At 51.4% G+C, this 20669-nt stretch overlaps 1 protein-coding gene across 1 annotated transcript in view; it reads right to left on the bottom strand.

Moving 5' to 3' along the window:
• Positions 1–20669, bottom strand: part of tubgcp6 (tubulin, gamma complex associated protein 6) — a 28166-nt gene that overhangs the window by 1281 nt on the left and 6216 nt on the right. Inside the window, 17 exon segments of the mRNA XM_056598436.1 lie at positions 41–234; positions 1447–1552; positions 1555–1659; positions 2972–3044; positions 3046–3105; positions 4892–5086; positions 7051–7192; positions 8618–8786; positions 10085–10201; positions 11067–13440; positions 13545–13649; positions 13778–13916; positions 14956–15071; positions 16202–16290; positions 17405–17486; positions 18422–18571; positions 19039–19178. Of these exon segments, the coding sequence (XP_056454411.1) occupies positions 41–234; positions 1447–1552; positions 1555–1659; positions 2972–3044; positions 3046–3105; positions 4892–5086; positions 7051–7192; positions 8618–8786; positions 10085–10201; positions 11067–13440; positions 13545–13649; positions 13778–13916; positions 14956–15071; positions 16202–16290; positions 17405–17486; positions 18422–18571; positions 19039–19178 (4356 nt within the window).

The raw sequence follows: 20669 nt of genomic DNA, 5'->3' as shown, positions 1-20669 counted from the left end.
AGCGGGGGGGGGGGGGGGAGAGAGGGTGGCGGCGCCTTACCTTTGAACAGGAAGTGGGAGTAGTACTTGAAGGTGTTGTAGGACTGCTGCATGGCGATGAAGCTGGGGTGCACCGTCTCCCCCTGGTGGCTGGACCAGGGCTGTGCGATGAGCTGGGCGCGGAACTTGAGAATCAGGCTGAAGATGCTGTGGATGATGTTCATGACCGGCGCCGCCTTCTCCGTCAGCAGGCCCCTAGGGGGGACCGGGTGGGGGTAGAGGCACGGCAGACGTTAGGTAAAAGGGGGCCCCTCTCTCTCCTCCTCTCCGCCCAAACAGAGCCCTTCATTGACACGCAGCTCATGCTCGGCCGTCATGCAGCGTGGAACACCGTGGGATTGAAGGAGTGGAGGCTTGAGGTGGGATCGGTCTTGCTTAAGGATCAGGTGGGCGAGAGTCAGCAGCCCGGAGCCGGTCTAAATCACCTCCGGTTCGGCTCAGAGATGTTAGTCTAGGAGCAGCCCAACGCGGGAAGCCGGGCTCCGGGCTCCGGAACAAAAAGGCAGTGAGCCAATCAGTGAACCCCGAGAGAGTTGTAGACGATGGCGGAACCAGGCAGTGGCGTGTCGGAGATTTGGACAATGGTTTTATTAATATTATAATATTCACTCTGTTCATAATTTGTTTTCTTTGAACGCAAGACGTTTCTCTTCAATGAACATGGTAGCGGTAAGGTTCACAAATGGCGTTGACGTAAAAATACGGAACGCACAGGATTGAGTGCGGGATCCGATCGTGCAATCAAATCGGCTTGAAAAGAAAAAGGGTGAACCCTCTTGGACACCGCCGACTGCAGACGTTAATGATACACCATCACAGGTCAGGTGTATAATCAAATGATGTATGGTAGTGGGGTCTCTCTCTCCCTCTCTCTCTCTCTCTCTCTCTTCTCTCTCTCTCTCTCTCCTATCTCTCTCCTCTCTCTCTCTCTCTCTCTCTCGCCTCCTCCTCTCTCCTCCTCCTCTCCTCTCTCCTACCCTCTTCTCTCTCTCTCCCCCCCCTCCCATCCCTCTCTCTCTCTCCTCTCTCTCTCTCTCTCCCTCTCTCTCTCTCTCTCTCTCCTCTCTCTCATCCCTCTCTCCCTCTCTCCGCTCTCTCTCATCCCTCCTCCCTCTCTCTCCCCCCCTCTCTCTCTCTTCCTCTCCCCCCCCTCTCTCTCTCGCCTCTCTCCTCCCTCCTCCTCGCTCTCCCTCTCCTCCTCTCTCATCTCCCTCCTCCACCTCTCTCTCTCTCTCTCTCTCAAATCTCCTACTCTCCTCTCCTCATCTCTCTCTACTCTCACCCTCTTCTCTCATCGTCCCCTCTCTCCCTCCCTCTCTCTCTCTCTCTCTCTCCCCCCCCCTCTCTCTCTCTCCCCCCCTCTCTCGCTCTCTCTCTCTCTCTCTCTCCCCCACCCTGGCCCCTCACCTGAAGATGGCTCTGTTGAGGTAGTCGGCGTGCATGCGGTGGATGGCGTCCAGGTCTCCGGCGGTGGCCAGCTTGGCCGTGAACTCGCTCCAGGACACCTGCAGATCTGGTTGGCGATGTAGCCCTGGATCACCTTCACAAAGTGCTGCATCTCGTGGCGGTAGAGCTGCAGCTGGCGGAACTGCACCGAGTGTCCCGCCCCCTTAACCAGCGCTGAGGAGAGACACGACAGCACAGATGCATGATGGGTAAATGGCGGAGAACAAACTTCGATTTTTTTTATGATTTTGTCTTTGCGATTGATTGCTGTGACATTTAAACATCTCTCGTCATATTATCGTTCATTAGGCAGATTAAACAATAAATATCTCCCCCAAAATAAAAAGGTCAGAGCTGAAAAGGTTCATCTGTCCGATTCTATAATCCTGCAGAGGATTCTAACAATCGTTAGCCGCCGTAGCTACGGCTCCAGACAGACCAATCCTGTCTGGCTTAGATGATCCGCTTGGTGGGCTGAAAAAAAATAAAAGCACATGAAAGGGACTCTCGACAGCGGCTTCCCCCAGGCGCACGTGCCCGGCATATTTCACCCACGCTTCAGAAAAACATAAGAAATCAAAATAATCGCTCCCAGACTTTCTGACTCTACCCTCGGACGGATACAATCATGGAGATTTACAGTAGTCAGCTCTGCGTTCTGCCGAGCCAGTCCTTTGAAGCGTGTATTAATATTATTACACGCTCTCCTCGCCTCAGAGATACATAACACTCAAAAGAAACCGAAAAAAAAGGGAGCTTTCCCCGGTTTCGAGCTCAATGGACCCTTTTATACCGAGCGAGCCCTAGCACGGTCCAGCCCCTCCCACACCACCATCGGGTACGCTACATAGAGCTTTTGTGGCGCGGTCAACGGGTGTGTGCTAGCCTGGCTCCTCCAGACGAATTGCAAAACACAATAAGTCTGGAACCTCTGTTTTGTATGGGAGGGGAGCCATACCTTATCTGCAGTGTAAATGAAAAATGAGCTTGCCAGATTTGTCTGGTTCCCTTGCTAGGTGGGTGCTGCTTCTCTTCAATACGCCCACCCGTTACTATGCTCCACATCTATACAGCACCCTCCATCATTAGCGTTAGGGCTGAACGATTTGGGGAAAAAAATCGAATTGCGATTATTTCTACCAATATTGCGATTGCGATTTAGTTGCGTTTTTTCTATTTAAAGTTCCTTATGTTCTGTATTGAGATGAATTGATGCATGAATTGATATTATAACATTTTTTATTGTTAACTATTTTACTAAGTATTGAATTGTAAAGGAAAAATAAATCTGAAACTGACTGATCTCCAGTCAGTAACATTAACAAATCCCCCCCAAAAAATAAAAAAAGAAAGCTATTTTTTGTATTAATCGCAGCCTTTGCGATTTGCAAATCGCGTGCCATTACATTCTGACGTCGGTTTGAATTCGATTAATCGTTCAGCCCTGATTAGCGGGCTACGCTACAGCTGCGTAGCGCACGCTCACCGGTTCTCTTGAGGTGGAACCAGACGTCTCGGAGCGACCACACCATGTGCTTGAGCTGCAGCAGGAAGGAGAAACAGCCGGTTGTACTTGTTCATGCAGCCGTCCGTGATGATGATGTTCAGCGGCCAGTCCACCTGAGTCAGGGAGTGAGAGTGAGGGTTAGAGACAGTGAGAGTGAGAGTAAGAGTGAGAGTAAGAGTTAGAGTGAGGGTTAGAGTGAGAGTGAGAGTGAGAGTGAGAGTGAGGGTTAGAGTGAGAGTGAGAGTAAGAGTTAGAGTGAGGGTTAGAGTGAGAGTGAGAGTGAGGGTTAGAGTGAGAGTGAGAGTAAGAGTTAGAGTGAGGGTTAGAGTGAGAGTGAGAGTGAGGGTTAGAGTGAGAGTGAGAGTGAGGGTTAGAGTGAGGGTTAGAGTGAGAGTGAGAGTAAGAGTGAGAGTGAGGGTTAGAGTGAGAGTGAGAGTGAGAGTAAGAGTTAGAGTGAGGGTTAGAGTGAGAGTGAGAGTAAGAGTTAGAGTGAGGGTTAGAGTGAGAGTGAGGGTAAGAGTTAGAGTGAGGGTTAGAGTGAGAGTGAGGGTAAGAGTTAGAGTGAGGGTTAGAGTGAGAGTGAGAGTAAGAGTTAGAGTGAGGGTTAGAGTGAGAGTGAGAGTGAGAGTTAGAGTGAGGATTAGAGTGAGAGTGAGAGTTAGAGTGAGAGTGAGAGTAAGAGTTAGAGTGAGGGTTAGAGTGAGAGAGAGTGAGAGAGAGGGTTAGAGTGAGAGTGAGAGTGAGGGTTAGAGTGAGAGTGAGGGTTAGAGTGCAGTAAGAGTGAGAATTAAGAGTGAGATGAAAACAGAGGGGGAAAGGGATGGGAGAACGCAAGAAAGAGGATGAGAATCCACCTCGATAGAGATAACAGACGGATTGATGAGAGGGGACGACAGAAGGAGAGGGGATGAGGTGATAAAGAGATAAAGGAGATGGGTGGTGGCAGACAGAGAGAGAGAGAGAGAGAGAGAGAGACAGAGAGAGAGAGAGAGAGAGAGAGAGAGAGAGAGAGAGAGAGAGAGAGAGAGAGAGAGAGAGAAAGAGCGCAACATAGAGACAGATCAGGGTGAAAGAGGGTAATTAAAGAAGTTAGGGCTGGTGCACGGGCACACATTGGGAAGAGAGGAGGAGGCTGGATGGAGGAGCAGCGCTACACGTTGGAGGACTCTTATCGATGCGGTGTGCACGTGCACGTGTGTGTGCACGACGTGCACGTGTGCGCGCGTCACCCAAAGGCCCCGGCCGCTATCTGGGAGTGAGGTTCCAGGGCTTAAGTGTGTGACAAGCTCATTTTCCACAACCCATAGCAGGTTTGTCCAAACATGACAGCCTGTCACATTCATGCTGCCACTCACGCTGTGACACACACACACACACACACGGACAGACACACACTCACTCTTATCAGCCTGTCTGCCTGGCAGCAGATAAGATTGCCCAAAATAGACAGGCAGAATTTTCCGCACTCTTTGGAAAGGAAAGGGGTTCAGGGTTGTATTTATCGCGGGGGGTGAGGTGTAGAGAGGGGGTTGGACTGGAGATATGCAGGTTTATAAATTGGAATGGACGGATGGATGACAGAGAAGAGCGTTGAGTACTTCCATCCACCCACACCACCATTACCCAACACAGGTGTGCTGCAGTCCACACACACACACACACACACACACACACTTCAAAAAAAGAAATCCCTCCACCCACACACATCCAGACACCCCAAACACAATAAATAGAAAAATCACCACACACCCACACACACACACTTTAAAAAATAAATCACCACACACCACACACACACACACACACACACACACACACACACACACACACACACACACACACACACCACACAGCACACAACACACACACACACACACACACACACACACACACACACACCTTGTAGCGCAGCTCCAGGCAGTTGAGGGAGTCGGGGGCGTGGGGGTGGAAGGTGTCGGGGAGGAAGCGCAGGGCGAAGGTGAAGTTGGCGGCCTGCCGGATGTCTCCGTGCAGGCTGTACTGCAGGGCCTTGCTCAGGATGGAGTTCAGCACCAGAGGGGTGAGCAGTTCCCCCGGGGTCTGCCCGCTGCCCAGCTGAAAGGCAGGCTCACGTTACAACCACAGAGCGGGGGTCTGGAGGTCTGCAGAGCCAGGTGGGCTCTGCTCTGCTCTGCTCTACTCCTCACCGTAGTGTCCTGATGACTTACCATCCGGCGATTTGGCAAATATTTTTTTCTGAACTAATTCAGATCAATGTTATTCAGGGGGGGGGGAAAGTAATGGGCGCCTTGTTGATTCAGTTGTCGAAGTTATCAAATCAATGCATCAAATGATTAGGACAAATCTGATTATTTTCAGTAGGGTTATAGAGGATTAGGGATGGACCATTTAGGATATTCAGCGTTTCTTTGGTTGTCCTTTGGACTGTTAAACGCCACAATTGTACCTTTGGTAAGTAGCCACCGTTGTCCTTACTGTTTCAGTTGTGTTGGGACACATTGTTGTCTTTGTGGTTTACACTGAGCATTAAAACTTTTATTTCTTTGTATAATCTGCATAATGTCATCAAAAACATGAAACAAGATGGATGAGAGGCAAAAAGCCGAGCGGGCTTTTGGCCTTTCACTAAAGGATGCCTTCAGGTAGACGGTGAAATCAACCCAACAACCTTCTGGCTGGGGGTTTAACAGCCTAATCACGACCGCAGTCGGCCCCCTCTAGGAACGGGCCGACGCAATTACCCGTTGATGTTTCATCTCCACGGCGCTGCAGAAGCCAGCTTGATACACCCAGACACACCATGTCACTCATCAAACGATACCCTATTTATGTTTCCTATTATAACGATCTCATCAAATAAAAACAATAAACCCAAGTTAAATATTGGTGATTATACGAATCATCTATTTACAGAACAAACATTGCAGAACCAAGTCAACGCAGACGTTACGTTTGGGTGGATCGTTTTTTGTCGTGCGTGCCAACGCTAGTGAGGCATTAAATTAGATTTGTGTCTGATACGATCACAGTCTGGAAATGACAGGAAATTGTTGAAAGAAAATAAGTAATCTACGCCGAAAAAAAATCCTCTTCTCCAGTTATGCTTCACGGTCCATTTACAAAAGTATGTAAGCGGGTAGATTGAAAAATTGACTTGTTTCACGACACATAAGATCAACATTTCTGACAAAATAGCGTTGAGAAATTGCTGAAATGCTTCCTTGTTAAAAACGTGCTGAGTCACAGATTAAGCACAACAGCAGCGTGTTCGAAAGAAAAGGCATGTCCAGGGACGCTAGTCGCCTTCCATGTTATTGGAAACATAAATCTGTTGGACTTGCTGGGAAACTCTTGGACTAAAGTGAGTTATTTTCGTACACCTTTGGGATACAAATATATTGAAACCTGTTCTCTCCTGTGACCTTGAGAACAGTCTTCCACTTGTCAGTGTAGTGGTGTAGTTCCCACTACACCACACCAAACAAGCTATTACCATTATCATCATTATTATTATCATTATTATAACAAAGCAAACAGCCGATCTAAAAAAGCCACAATATCCAAAGCGACTTACGGTGAATTCAGATGAATCGTAAGCTAGAGGTAAGGACCCCGAAGGGGTTGTCGGCTGACATGGAGGATCGAACCCAGACCCTTTCCACTGGGAGAGTACACAGTTCGCTACACCATCCTGACAGATATGAAGAGATATATCTCCCGGTGGATCCTGGCCTGGATAGCACACCGCCCTGGGTGGGATTGTCAATGGCGGCCAGAAAGATTTGTGCTTTTAATCAGTGTCCAAATCGCTAACGTTACCTGGATACCTGAGGGGGGGGGGGGGGGGCTTAAAAATAGATCCACACTAAGCCTGCCTCAAGAGAGTCCGTTTTTAATTATGTTTAATGTGGTGATAATAATAATGAATGGTAATAGTGAGAATACAATTTGTACACATAATGAGGTTTGAACAACATCACTGAACAATAAATCCCTCATGGTCCAGTCTCTGATAATCAATCCCTGGGGTGGACACTATAAGCTCACTATAAGGTCACCTTCTCGAAGAGCAGGTCGCCGAGGGACTGGGCGAACTCCCCGTCCTCCATCAGCAGGAAGTGGCGCAGCGCCTCAAAGTGGCGCTCCACGCCCAGCTCCACGAAGAAGTAGTCCACCACCGCCTTGTTCACCAGGGACATGCTGCAGGGGGGGGGGGAAGAGAGAGAGAGAGAGAGAGAGAGAGAGAGAGAGAGAGAGAGACAGAGGAGAGATGAGAGAGAGAGAGAGAGAGAGACATAGGAGAGAGAGAGAGAGAGAGAGAGAGAGAGAGAGAGAGAGAGAGAGAGAGAGAGAGACAGACAGACAGACAGAGAGAAACAGACAGACAGACAGACAGAGAGATAAGGAGACAATAGAGATGTTTGATAGTAATGCTGACTCTCTGGATTTCTCCCCCCCCCCCCCCCCTACATGAGAGATAGCCATCAGCCCAGTGTGCAGCGAGAGACCGAGCGAACCGCTCGTGGCGTTCCTCAACTTCTTCTGACCCATATTTTATTCCACTTTGCACGTTTTAATTATCCCCGTGGCCATTCCCATTCATAGAGCGGCGTGATGAACGGAAGCCAAGAAGGTCAGTGCCGCCAAAGGAGAGAGGAGGGGGAAACGGAGGAGTCGGCAGAAAAACGTTGGCCTCCCAAGACAAAAGACTCTTTATTTTAAACAGCGCTGCGGCTTTTGATGGATCTCGCCTTGGACGAATGATTCACACCGAGCTACCGCACGCTCCAAGGAGACACCCGGGCGCCATTCGTCCTGGAAAATGGCCGCCACCGAAGCCGCCACCGAAGCCGAAGCCGTGAGGTGTGCGGCGACATTTCACAGCCGAGGGCCGCAGACGACTGCCAGCGGGGGTTTCTGATTGGTTGTCGGTGACATTTGGATAAACGAGCCGTGGTGTCGGTTTTGACGCATGGCCGATGCGTCAGCCGCCGCGGCCGAGTGATACAGCACAGGTGAGTTCAGGCAAGGTTATTTTAGTTTTCTTTTTTGTAAAGGTGGATTACGGATTTTCGTGTTCTCTCAGAGCTCTCCACAGGTTTTTGGACATGAAGGTCAGCGATGATTCGACTAGCATTACATGGGGCTAGGGTACGTTTGCGGAGAATGTTGTTTAGAACTTTTCGCTTAAATTTCTGTCTGATATCATGTACGCCGTGTTGAAAATAAAACAGCCTTGAACAGAAAGAGAAACCACCTGAGCCTTGAACAGTGAGGCTGGTGAGCATAAGCTCATTAGCCTCAATGAACACAAATCCTTTAACTGATCGGTGAAATAAAATAGGAAACACCCACTGACCAGTCAGACATACACGACACAGTCACTGGAAGACACGCAGAGAACCTCAGGGGCCCCTGACCACACCTTACATACAGGACACAGTCATTGTGATCAGGGGCCCCCAGACCACAGTCATTGTGATGAGGGGCCCTTGACCACGCCTTGCATACAGGACGCAGTCATTGTGATCAGGGGCCCCCAGACCACAGTCAATGTGTTGAGGGGCCCTTGACCACGCCTTGCATACAGGACACAGTCACTGAAAGACAGGAGGAGATACTGACTGTGTGATGAGGGGCCCGGTGACGGAGTGCTTCATGAGCACCGGCAGCGACACCATCTCGCTCAGCTGGATGGAGGTGGTGTCCGTGGCGCTCTGGAGGGTGGGGTCGGCGGGGAGGCCCCGGGGCCCGCCGGCGAGCCGCTTCAGGAGCTGGCACTCTGGGGAGGCCGCTGAGGCGAGGGCCCCGGACGCACACGCATGTACACACACGCGCGTACACAAATAGAGTGTGACAGACACACACACACACACACACACACACACACACACACACACACACACACACACACACACACACACACACACACACACACACACACACACACACACACACACACACACACACACACACACGGGACAGGTTAGGTAGGATAAGGTTCAACACATTGAAGAGTTGAATCTCGGAAAGAATTTAGCAATATACTGTAAGAAGAGTAGTGATTCAATGACCCATTGGGACACAGTAGAAGTTGACATAGTACACATCAGACATGACAAGGTCATAAGCCTACATATAAATGAGTGGAGTTCGTGCACGGTATTCATCTGCTCTCCAGTGCTTAGCGGTGTTTAGCGTTGACCTTGTTTTTTAATTGGTGAAAATAAACGGCTTAGGGGATACTATAAGATATTATGGAGCGCCGTTCGGCTGCTCATCGGGAGAGATTTGGTTTATATTAAGATGAAGCGACAGATACACTTATTATAGAGCTAGTACATGATCTCATAGCAATTACCGCCTCCATTTCAGGAAGCATAGGAGCTTTAGGGTGTTGCTCATTGTGTTGGTAGTAATGTGTTTTTGGTCTTTGTTTAGTAGTCAATCCAAAAATATTAAAATTAAAATATATTTCTCATTAGGGGGGACATTGTTGTTTTTGAAATTGCCGCTGCGCTTCTCATGCGAAAATAGTCCAAAAGGAAATTTTCATCAGCCTAGGTTACAGTATATTAACGATGGTTTAGGATTTGACAGTCTCTTGAGTCCTCTCAAGATGGCCGAGTACAGCCAATAAAGAATCCCATGATGCCTTCTGATGAACAAGCCCTATACAAACTGATTTACCAGTCAACCAGCTAAAAGCAACCATAATACAACCTTATGAACTGTAAGATAAAGCGCAGGCTGAACTGAAGCTCCTATAAAACACCTCTTCTTTCCAGACAATCAACTTTTGACAATCAATAAAGTTTTGTTAAAAAAAGAAATAAAGAGTCCAAAAAAGAATTGAGTCCCAACACCATCAATATTTTCCGTACAACCCTCATACATTATACATACAGACATGCATCTGTGCACCACTGTGCCTCTTGGAGATAGATGGCTCAGTATGCACCGCACGCTGTGTTTGTACACCTAGTGGCTAGCATATCCAAAGTGCATTCAGCTCTCAAGGACAATCTATTGTTTCCCCGAGTCGTGGCGCAGACTGCAAAGAATGTTTTGACCAGGTGAACCTCGACTCACACATGCGGTTGGAGCAGTCCTCGTAGGTCTCCACCTCGTACTGCACGGCCAGGGAGAGCAGGTAGTCCTGCTCAGAGAGCTCACCCAGGGACAGGCCAGGCAGGGCGGCCCGGCCTCCTGGAGACGGAGGTACGGAGATGGAGAGAGAGAACGAGATAGAGAGAGAGAGAGAGAGAGAGAGAGAGAGAGAGAGAGAGAGAGAGAGAGAGAGAGAGAGAGAGAGAACGAGAGAGAGAGAGAGAACGAGAGAGAGAGAGAGAGAGAGAACGAGAGAGAGAGAGAAAGAAAATGAGAGTTAGAGAGAAGCAGGGAGAGAGAGAGGCAGTTAGAGACAGAGAGAGAGAGAGAACGAGATAGAGAGAGAGAGAGAGAGAACGAGAGAACGAGAGAGAGAGAGAGAGAACGAGAGAACGAGATAGAGAGAGAGAGAACGAGAGAGAGAGAGAACGAGAGAGAGAGAGAGAAAGAAAATGAGTTAGAGAGAAGCAGGGAGAGAGAGAGGCAGTTAGAGACAGAGAGAGTGGGAGACGGAGAGAGAGAGTGGGAGACGGAGAGAGAGAGTGGGAGACGGAGAGAGAGAGTGGGAGACGGAGAGAGAGAGTGGGAGACGGAGAGAAAACAATTAAGAGACAGAGATAGAGAGACAGAGAGAGAGAGAACAATACTTTAATTCAATGGATGCATACAAATATCATACAATAACTCAAAAAAATAAAAAATAAATTGGCGCACTCAAGCCAACAGAACAGAGTTCAAACACAGGAGGTAGCCTTGGTTCAGTGGTTTCAATTCCATTTTTAATGAATATCAAGTACTAACATTTTCTTTTTCCATCAGTGAACCACGGCTCAAAGCAAAACTAATCCCCCTGGCCGACAACACAGACGTATCCCATCACAAAGGAGAGGGAAATTATTTTAGAAATGTTATATTATATTAAGTATATCAGTATGCATGAGTAGCCTCACACTAGCTTGATTACCTTGGTCATTGTGTGGTCCGGTGGGCTCCCCATGAACTCTGCCCTTCACCACGCAGCCAATCCCCAGCGTCGAGTCAGAGGAGTGCCCGTGGATATTCCCTGTTGGTAGAGTGGGTATAGGCTCCGCCTCCGACACCACGCACCCGATACCCAACGTCGAGTCCGACGTGTGCCCGAAAGCGGATCCCGGGATCGGCGATGCGAGCGGGGCGGTTCCGGAAACTACGCAGCCGACGCCGAGAGCAGAGTCCGAAGAATGTCCGAAAGCGCTCCCTGGGACCGGCGAGGAAAGAGTCGCCATTCCGGACACGATGCAGCCGACGCCAAGGGTGGAGTCTGAGGAATGCCCGAAAGCGCTACCCGGAAGTGGAGCGGCGTGCGCTGCCGTTCCAGAGACGACGCACCCAACGCCTAAAGCCGAGTCCGAAGAGTGGCCGAAAGCGCTGCCCGGAACCGGCGACGCCAGTGTCTCTACTCCGGAAACGACGCAGCCGACACCGAGGGTGGAGTCCGAAGAGTGGCCGAAAGCGCTTCCCGGGAGTGCCGGAGCTTGATCTGCTGTTCCGGAAACCACACAGCCCACACCTAAGGTCGAATCGGAAGTGTGACCGAAAACGCTTCCCGGAAGTGGCGAGGCTTGTGCTGCCGTTCCGGACACCACGCACCCATCCCCCAAGGTCGAATCGGAAGCGTGCCCATAAGTGCTGCCGGGCAGAGGCGCGGCGGCGGGGTCGACCCCCGAAACAACACAGCCCCCGCCGAGGATGGAGTCAGACGAGTGGCCGTGGGCGCTCCCGGGCAGAGATCCCGTTGCGGGTTCGGTACCGGACACGACGCATCCGGTCTGGAGGATGCAGTCCGACGCGTGCCCGTGTGCCCCGGGAGTGGGAAGCAGGGCGACAAAGTCGGAGACGTTCTCCCCGACCTGGATGTGGCCGTCGGAGGCGTGGCCGTGAGCACTGGGAGAGGGAAGAGGAGCGCCGACCTGTGCCACCAACCCGTCGCTGACCCTGACGTGGGCGTCTGACACGTGGGCAGCGGGAACAGGTAAAGGGGTGACGGAACCGGAGACGACAGACCCGGAGACGACGGAACCGGAGACGGCGGAACCGGAGACGGCGTTCGCTCCGACCTCGATGTGGGTGTCCGACCCGAGTCCTTGGTCACTGGGTGAGGGGAGGGGGGCGGCGTTGTCCGAGACCAGCGCTCCGGCTGCCAGTTGGGGATCAGAGGAGTGGCCTTGAGGGCCACCGGGCAGAGATCCCGGCCTGGGTTCGGTACCGGACACGACGCATCCCGTCTGGAGGGTGCAGTCGGACGTGTGCCCGTGTGCTCCGGGAGCCGGTAGCAGGGCGACAAAATCAGAGATGTTCTCCCCGACCTGGATGTGGGCGTCGGACGAGTGACCGTGGGCGCCGGGAGAGGGGAAGGGAACGGTGTCGTCGGATATCCGCGCTCCGACTGTCAGTTGGGAATCAGAGGCGTGACCGTGAGTGCTTGGTGCGGGGAAGGGAACGGTGTCGTCGGAGACCAGCGCACCGGCCTGCAGTCGGGAATCAGAGGCGTGGCCGTGAGGGTTTTGGGAGGGAAGCGGCACGATCCCATCGGACTCGCCGACGTTGAACTGAGCGGCCGAATCCTGACGTTGACCCGCGGCCACCAGAGGCTCAGACGGAGAGGGAGCCAGGGGAGGGGGATCTCTTTTGGCCTGGAGGCCTCCACCGTCCTGCACAGAGCTGGCCTCAACCGACGAACCAGAAGCAGTAGCGGTAGTATCCTCCACAGGAACAGGAGCCGTTCCCATCTGTGGCTTCTGGTTTGCCTCCAATGTGTTTCCCGCCGCCAACAGGGCGCTTGTTTGTACAGCCGTCGCACGGAGAGGCTCTGGCGTGTTGTCGCCTCTCCTCGCGCCGTCGCCGTCCCCCAGCTGCACCGCCGACTGGGAGGGGTGTCCGTGGACGCTGCGCTTCGGTGCGTCTGGCGCCCCTCCCTCCAGGGTGTACTGTCCTGTGGGGAAGCTGGAGGCGGACGCCTGGCCGTGGATGCTGGACCTCGGGACGCTCGCCTGGACGTCAGACACGTTCTCGCCCACGGCTATGTGCGAGGCGGAAGGGTGAGGGACGGCCGCCATGTCCGGCAGCACCGCCGGCGTGGGCGGGGGCGGTGCCTGACCGGTGATGCCCTCCAGCGGTCTGAAGGGGGCGCTGAAGTCGTAGTCTACCGCGGCTGGAGGCTGCTGCTGGAGGTCGGAGCCCAGCTCCCCGAGGCCCTGGTCCAGCAAGTCGTTCACGTCTACGCCCTTGGTGATCGGGCTGGAGCCGGCAGCCGGGCGGTCGGAGACAGGAACGCCGTCAGGAAGGTGTTCTGATGAATCCTGTCAAAGAGAAGGGATGTTGAGTTGAAGCAGCAGGGAGGGGGTGGCGGGGGAGGCATGTCTACATATCTCAATAACAACAACGACTATAACTGGAATCACACCTGTTTTTGTTGCAGGGCAGTCCGTTGCTTCACCGTCTGGGAGACAGCTGAAAGGAATCCAATGGGAGGTCTCTCCTGCCCCAAGGGATAATTCTCCAGTATGTTCTGCAAAAAAAGAAAAAAGGTGTCTGGGTGAACTCAAACAGACCATTTTAATTCGAAAAGGCAATTACCGCAATCAGCTTGCAGTGCTCGTACAATAATCCATTTTGTGATAACTGACCAAAACTGACCTCAATCTTTTCTTCGTCCGACGTTAGGAATTGGGCGCGTGCTGGGTCGAGCCTCATTCGCTGGACCCTCCACAAGGCCCGCCTCTCTCGACGGGCGGCGTCCTCCGATAGGCGGCCGTACTGGGCGATCAGCTCATTCCTGTTCCGCATGAGAGCCGACAGGGTATCACTCCACTGGCGTGTTAGCGATCCCGCCGCCGGAGCAGCGTGGGAGGGTACGGGAGGGAATGAAACGTCTCGCTCGAGGACGCGTTGACAGGAGACGCGTGCGTCCGCGATAATCGGAATAAAAACTTGGCACCCAAACAGCGATGGGATTGTCGCTCAACTCACTCGGCTGTTTGGGTGCCAGTTTTCATCGTTTTAATGAGTTTAGTTTGATCCGCTAATGTTGAGGGGAGGGAACGGGGAGGGGGTGGGGGTGAGGTACTCCCATCCTGTGCGAGTGTCATCACCGGCACATGCACAGAGAGAGAGTGATGGGAACTATTCGGCGAGGAGTCTGCGACTCGCCAAATTGCTGTGAATAATAGGCCGGTTTTGAATATTGTGCGGGTCCTTCCTGCGCGCTGTGCAAATCATCCGACAAACTCCCAGGCGTTTTCCGTCTCGAAGGTTGTTATTGGTCTACGGTAATGGTCCGTCTGTGTGCTTGTATGCATGTCTGTGGGTATGAGTGGTGTATGTTGTGTGTTATTGGTCTACTGTAGGTCTACGGTAGGCCGTTGTGCTGACCTGGCTCTCTTTGAGTAGGAGCTTTGTATGTTATGTTATTGGCCTACGGTAGACCAAACCCTAGTCCGCGGTAGGCCTGTAGTAGGCCTGGGTGCTTGCATGCATGTCTGTGGGTATGAGCGGTGTGTATTGTGTGTTATCAGTCTACGGTAGGCCTGTGTGCTGACCTGTGTTTCTGGGAGTCTGAGCGGTGTGTACTGTGTGTGATTGGTCTCGGTAGGCCTGCCTGGTGTGCTGACCTAGCTCTCTTTGTATATGATCGGTGTGTGCTGTGTGTTAGCGCTCTACGGTAGGCCTGTGTGCTGACCTGTGTTTCTGGGAGTCTGAGCGGTGTGTACTGTGTGTTATTGGTCTCGGTAGGCCTGGTGTGCTGACCTAGCTGTCTTTGTATATGATCGGTGTGTGCTGTGTGTTAGCGCTCTACGGTAGGCCTGCGAGCTGACCTGGCTCTCTGCTCCAGCTGCTCCTCCAGGACCTGTAGCCTCTGCTCCCGGTCCCTGAGCTCCCTGGTGAAGCTGAAGTCATCCTCCTGCTCCTTCCTCCTGGCAGCGCTGCGCCACTACACACACACACACACACACACACACACACACACACACACACACACACACACACACACACACACACACACACACACACACACACACACACACACACACACACACACACACACACACACACACGTCGGCGCAGTGTGAGAACGCTGCTCCTCCTGTCCGAAGCGTTGCGTCCGCACCAGCGTTTTCAGCTGTGTTTACCCCCCCCTCCCCCACCCCCCCCCCCCCCCCCCCCCCCCCCCCCCCCCCCCCCCCGCTCGGCCGTATCAGGTCGTAGGCCTGCTTACATGCGCGTCCTCTGACCACTTTTGCCGACTGCTGATGTGTGGGTCATGTGTGTTCTCCCCCGGCAACGCTTTAAAGCAAGGCTGGCGTTTTTTCTTTTTCGCTATTTGAGTCAGCGTCATGGGAGAGCGAGTTTAAAAAGAAATCCAAGTTTGAGTTTGGACAGAAGGCCAGCATGGAGGAAGAGAAAACAAAAAGATGCGTTTTTCAAAAGGCAATCGGCGTGCCATGAGAGCTGGCCCTCAACACACGCACACAAGGACTGATTATTATGGGGGTTTAAATGGGCGCCCTAAAAGTGGGTCACTCCCATTCTGGATTAATCTCCCCCTCAAAAATATTTATAATTGGAGGATGAAACTAAAGACAGGGTTATTTCCGAAGATGTAAATACGTAGGTGGCCATAATCACAAAAAGACAAAAGGAGATGGGGGGAGGGGGTGGGTGCGGGGGGAGTGGTGGGAAATTGCCGTGGGCGACTTAATGATCATCTTCAAGCTCATTTAAAGGCCCCATCATATTTGTTTTTCTTTCCTAATCACTAGTTGGCGAGAGTATCAGAGATTTGCACTGGAAATAATTAGGATAGATTAGTTTTTCATTATGAGCTTGTCATGAAAATTGATCAACTGAAAAAAAAAAATGAAAAAATGAAAAGAAGGTTTCATCCTTCTTTAATAGCCTTGCGGATGCCATCCATCTTCCTACTTACATTATTCATTTACAAAATGTATTTAAGCACACACACACACACACACACACACACACACACACACACACACACACACACACACACACACACACACACACACACACACACACACACACACACACACACACACACACCTCTTGCTCCTGTTCGAGGTGCTGTTTCAGCTCTTCAAAGCGCTCCCTCTTCTTGGCCTCCTCCACCAGACGCAGTGACACCTGCCGCCCTACAGGGGGCGAGAGAGAGGAGCGGTTTAGCCACAGGCGGATAGAAACGGACACACACACAAGGGACAGAGAGGCACAGACAGAGGCAGAGAGGCAGACACACAGAGAGAGAGACTAGAGAGAGAGAGAGAGAGAGAGAGAACAGCAGGCTGCTTAAAACCCCTTCCACAAAAACAACTCAGACACACACACCCACTGATAGATATACATCCAGGCGAGTCCCCATGCACCTTAGGTAAGCTTATATGTATGCGCACACACACACACACACACACACACACACACACACACACACACACACACACACACACACACACACACACACACACACACACACACACACACACACACACACACACACACACACACACAGGGTTCACAGGTGGCACTGAACCAAAAAGTCCCTCCAAAACCCCTACTACTTTAGAAGTAATAAACGACACGAGGAGCTTGGGTGAACCACGGGAGTGAAGATTACATTTCCCAGCCTGCAGTGCTGGAACGCGTTCAGAAGACCTCCCTGTGCTGCAGCCCGGCTGCCGTGAGGGCTGAGAGCTCTTAAGAGTCCACTCACGTCATCACCAGACGCACAGCGTTGCAATTAGCACAAGGGGAACTATGCATTACTATTTATACATGTTGAAAGCCACGAAAACCTTTTGCCTTTCTCCTTCTTGAGACACGGTTACGGCGGGTGCGTGTGTGACTGCGTGCGTGCGAAGTGCCTGTGTCTATCACTGTGTGCATGTGTAAGTGCCTGTGTGTGTGTGTGTGTGTGTGTGTGTGTGTGTGTGTGTGTGTGTGTGTGTGTGTGTGTGTGTGTGTGTGTGTGTGTGTGTGTGTGTGTGTGTGTGTGTGTGTGTGTGTGTGTGTGTGTGTGTGTGTGTATGTGTTTGCCTATGCCTGTGTGTTTCTATGTCTGTGTGTTTGTACATGTGTTTGTGCCCGTGTCTGCCTGTACGTGTGTGTCTGCGTACACGTGTGTGTGTGTGTGTGTGTGTGTCTATATGTGCTTGCGTGCACGAGTACGAATGTCTGTGTGTGTGCATCTTTATGCATGTTGGTGCGTATACGTGTGTGTGTGTCTGGGTCGGCCGCCAGTGCATCACCCACCACGGATGCTGTCGAGAGTCTTGGCCGCGGACTGGCGGACCTGATTGATCAGCTCCTGCCGCGCGTGCTCCGTTCGCCGCGCCTAACAAAAGGGTCACACACACACACACACACACACACACACACACACACACACACACACACACACACACACACACACACACACACACACACACACACACACACACACACACACACACACACACACACACACACACACACACACCGAGGACATCAATAACAAAGATCTATCCTTGTGGCCGGCGACTCACCTCACCATCGCTGGTACCATTACTTCCTGGGAATACAAGCTTGAGGGTCGGGAGGGGGAGGGGGGGGTGGCTCGCACTACATCATCAACCGCGCCGGCCCTCAGGCGCCAGTGCATCAAACCTAACGACTGCGGCGAGGAGCGCAGGCCGAAGGAGGAGCCGGTCGCCGGTCGTAACTCAGGAGAGCGCGCGGGGAACCGTCTCAATCGCTCCGCGCGGCGAAAAAGATCATTCCATCATTAGGCAATTTGTTCCTCTTAGGTAGGAAGAAAATAGATATATATGCGAAAACGGAACCGTACGACTTTGGCTCCCACGCGCGAGTGCGGGACAATGCAGCAGCGATGCGGGGGGTGGTTTTAACCGCCCCTATCCATTACACATATCCTAAACTTTATCACCTATATCTGATCCATTAGCCTTACTCAGCAGTGGAACGATAACACCGCTTTGGCTCATTACACTTAATGACATCAACGCACTTATCCGCATTTAGAGACGTCGAAAATGATGCAAAGACACTAAAAGATTGTTACAAACAAATATGGTTCGCTCAAAAAAAATATGTTCCGATTAAAAAGGTATAATATATACGGAAAAATCACGCATTCAAATATCGGAAAATGAAATAATGAACAAAAACAACAATCATCATAAAATTACAAAGACGTTCGATATGTAAGGAAGCGTCCTATTTTTCCCGTCTGTCTTGCATAAAGACCTCCAGCGACGTGAGTTGCAGTACCTGCTCCTCCCTGCTGGTGGCGCTGTGCTTGGCGATCATCTCAACGCGCCCGCGGTACACGGCGCAGTCCCGCTCGATCTCCTCCACCTCCTGCAGGGAGAAGGTGACGGAGATGCGGGGAGTCGGCAGCTCCGACCAGCAGATGTAGTGCTGGAGGCGAAAACAGACAAGGGATCCAAATTAAGCGCACATCACATTTATTCCCACTGGGGGAATTAAGAGGCTGAGGCAACGTTGCAATGAATGGTGTATCAAAAGGTCATTCCATTTCAATAACACCCCTATAATTTGTGTTAGTTTGCTACTTTTGTCTGCTTTCCCGTTTCGTCACAGATCTCGTGTTGTACGATTGTTTAGGATAATAAGCACAACATTCATAATTGCGGCTGACATTTTGCATATATATCTCGACGTGCTTCCACACACACACACACACACACACACACACACACACACACACACACACACACACACACACACACACACACACACACACACACACACACACACACACACACACACACACACACACACACACACACCTGGGTTGGGGGGGGGATACCATCCATACAGACTACGTCGAGTGCTACGGGTGTCTAGACGTGTTGCAGACACACCTGCGGGCAGCAGATCTTCAGCAGGTTGATGGTCTTGCCGCATACGTAGACGTCGTTGGCGATGTGCCTCAGGAAGACGGGCACAAAGTCCTCCACGTCCTTGGAGATCAGGGTGTAGCCCCGCTGCCAGAAGTGCTTGTCTGCGGACGCACAAACCAGGAGTCGGTGCGCTCCCCAGACATAAATGCTAATCGCATAACACCTCACAGTCGAATTTGGCCTTTTTGGTCATCATCGAAACCTCATTTTTGACGTTTTCTAATACAGAATCGCCGAGGAGAAGGGCGAATATGTTCACATATAAGACCCATTCTCTTCCCATTATAAAGCTCAGCAAATGTCAATGAATCTCTGAGTTTAGGGCAACACGTTCAGAATCGCTGGCGCGGAACCATAAAAGGAAGCCCGGGCGTAGCAACCCAAGGTACGCCCGTCGAACAGCGGCTGGCCACCTCATTAGGTACGACACCGCCTTAATAGTATTAGCGGCTCCATTTGGGGATCTGAAAAGAGCACAATTTAGCAGATGACCCGCTCCGATTTCCAATTTTGGAGGCGCACAATGGGAAAGGGGGGGGGGGAACGAACAGGGGGGCTCGAAACGTTGTCCTCCCCGGGAAGTGTTGCTTGCGTCGCCCCATTTAACTCTGGCTGCTTGAACCAACACTCGTGAGCCGGGGCTGCTTAGCTCAGTGATCCTGAGCACCGAGAGGCGACGGAGGAAGAGGTGGATGAGGAGGAGGAGGTGGACGCGGAGGGCTCCCGGCAGAGCTGCCTGCCTGGAAGCAGCCTGTGTCTTGCCAGGAGAGCTTAGCCCGCTGATTGCTTCCCTGGCGACACAGACTTGGAAGGGGGAAAACGGTGACATTTGTGTGTCCTCCAAAAAGATTAGAATAACAACTTTGAAAAAAAAGGGAGTCCGGGAGTCCGGGAGTGTGTGCGGGATTCTCGGGCGGGACTTGATGAGGCGTAGCGTAGGAGCGGAATAACCTCTGACCCCGGGGTAAGTGATGCGCGGCGCCTTGTAGCAGTAACACTGGTGGGTCACACACTGGTGACCTGTGTCAAATAAAGTGCTATTTATAGAGGGCTTGTCCAGTTAGCGTTGCACAAAGTGTTCATACCCTAGGATTGCTCCTCGGACATTTCTTTTGATGGAATCAGGTGCTTGAACACATATATACACCCTGAAATGTCACCTTTATAATATGATGACTATGTGCTGCGTGTGCTTCTGCAACAACACAAAACTAGCAAAAAAACGTTTATTCTATTTTAATGTGTTTTGAATGACGAAGCTAAAAAAAGGGTAAAATATAAAAAACTTTGAGTCAGACAGTTTGCCTGGGGCAAGGATGAGACCTTCAGCTGATGTGCCGGTCACCTCTGGTCTTTAAGATAAGTGAATCATTAAACCTAATATCACATGAATATCCCCTCAGGGGGAAAAGTGCTTTACGGTAGAGAGTTTCAATGTAGCTCACCATAAGGAACCATGTATCATAGTCACCCCTTGACCATATTCATTGACTCAAAACAAGAGGTTATCTGGCTGGATTTGGTCAGGTCTGACCTTGTGTGTTTATAACCTCTTCACACACTAGGTTAAACCCAACCAGGCAATTGATCTA

Source organism: Gadus chalcogrammus, chromosome 9 (assembly GCF_026213295.1).
Source record: "Gadus chalcogrammus isolate NIFS_2021 chromosome 9, NIFS_Gcha_1.0, whole genome shotgun sequence".
In the NCBI taxonomy this organism is placed as follows: domain Eukaryota; kingdom Metazoa; phylum Chordata; class Actinopteri; order Gadiformes; family Gadidae; genus Gadus; species Gadus chalcogrammus.
The sequence above is the reverse complement of the archived record's forward strand: the minus strand, read 5'-3'. Positions and strand labels throughout refer to the sequence as shown.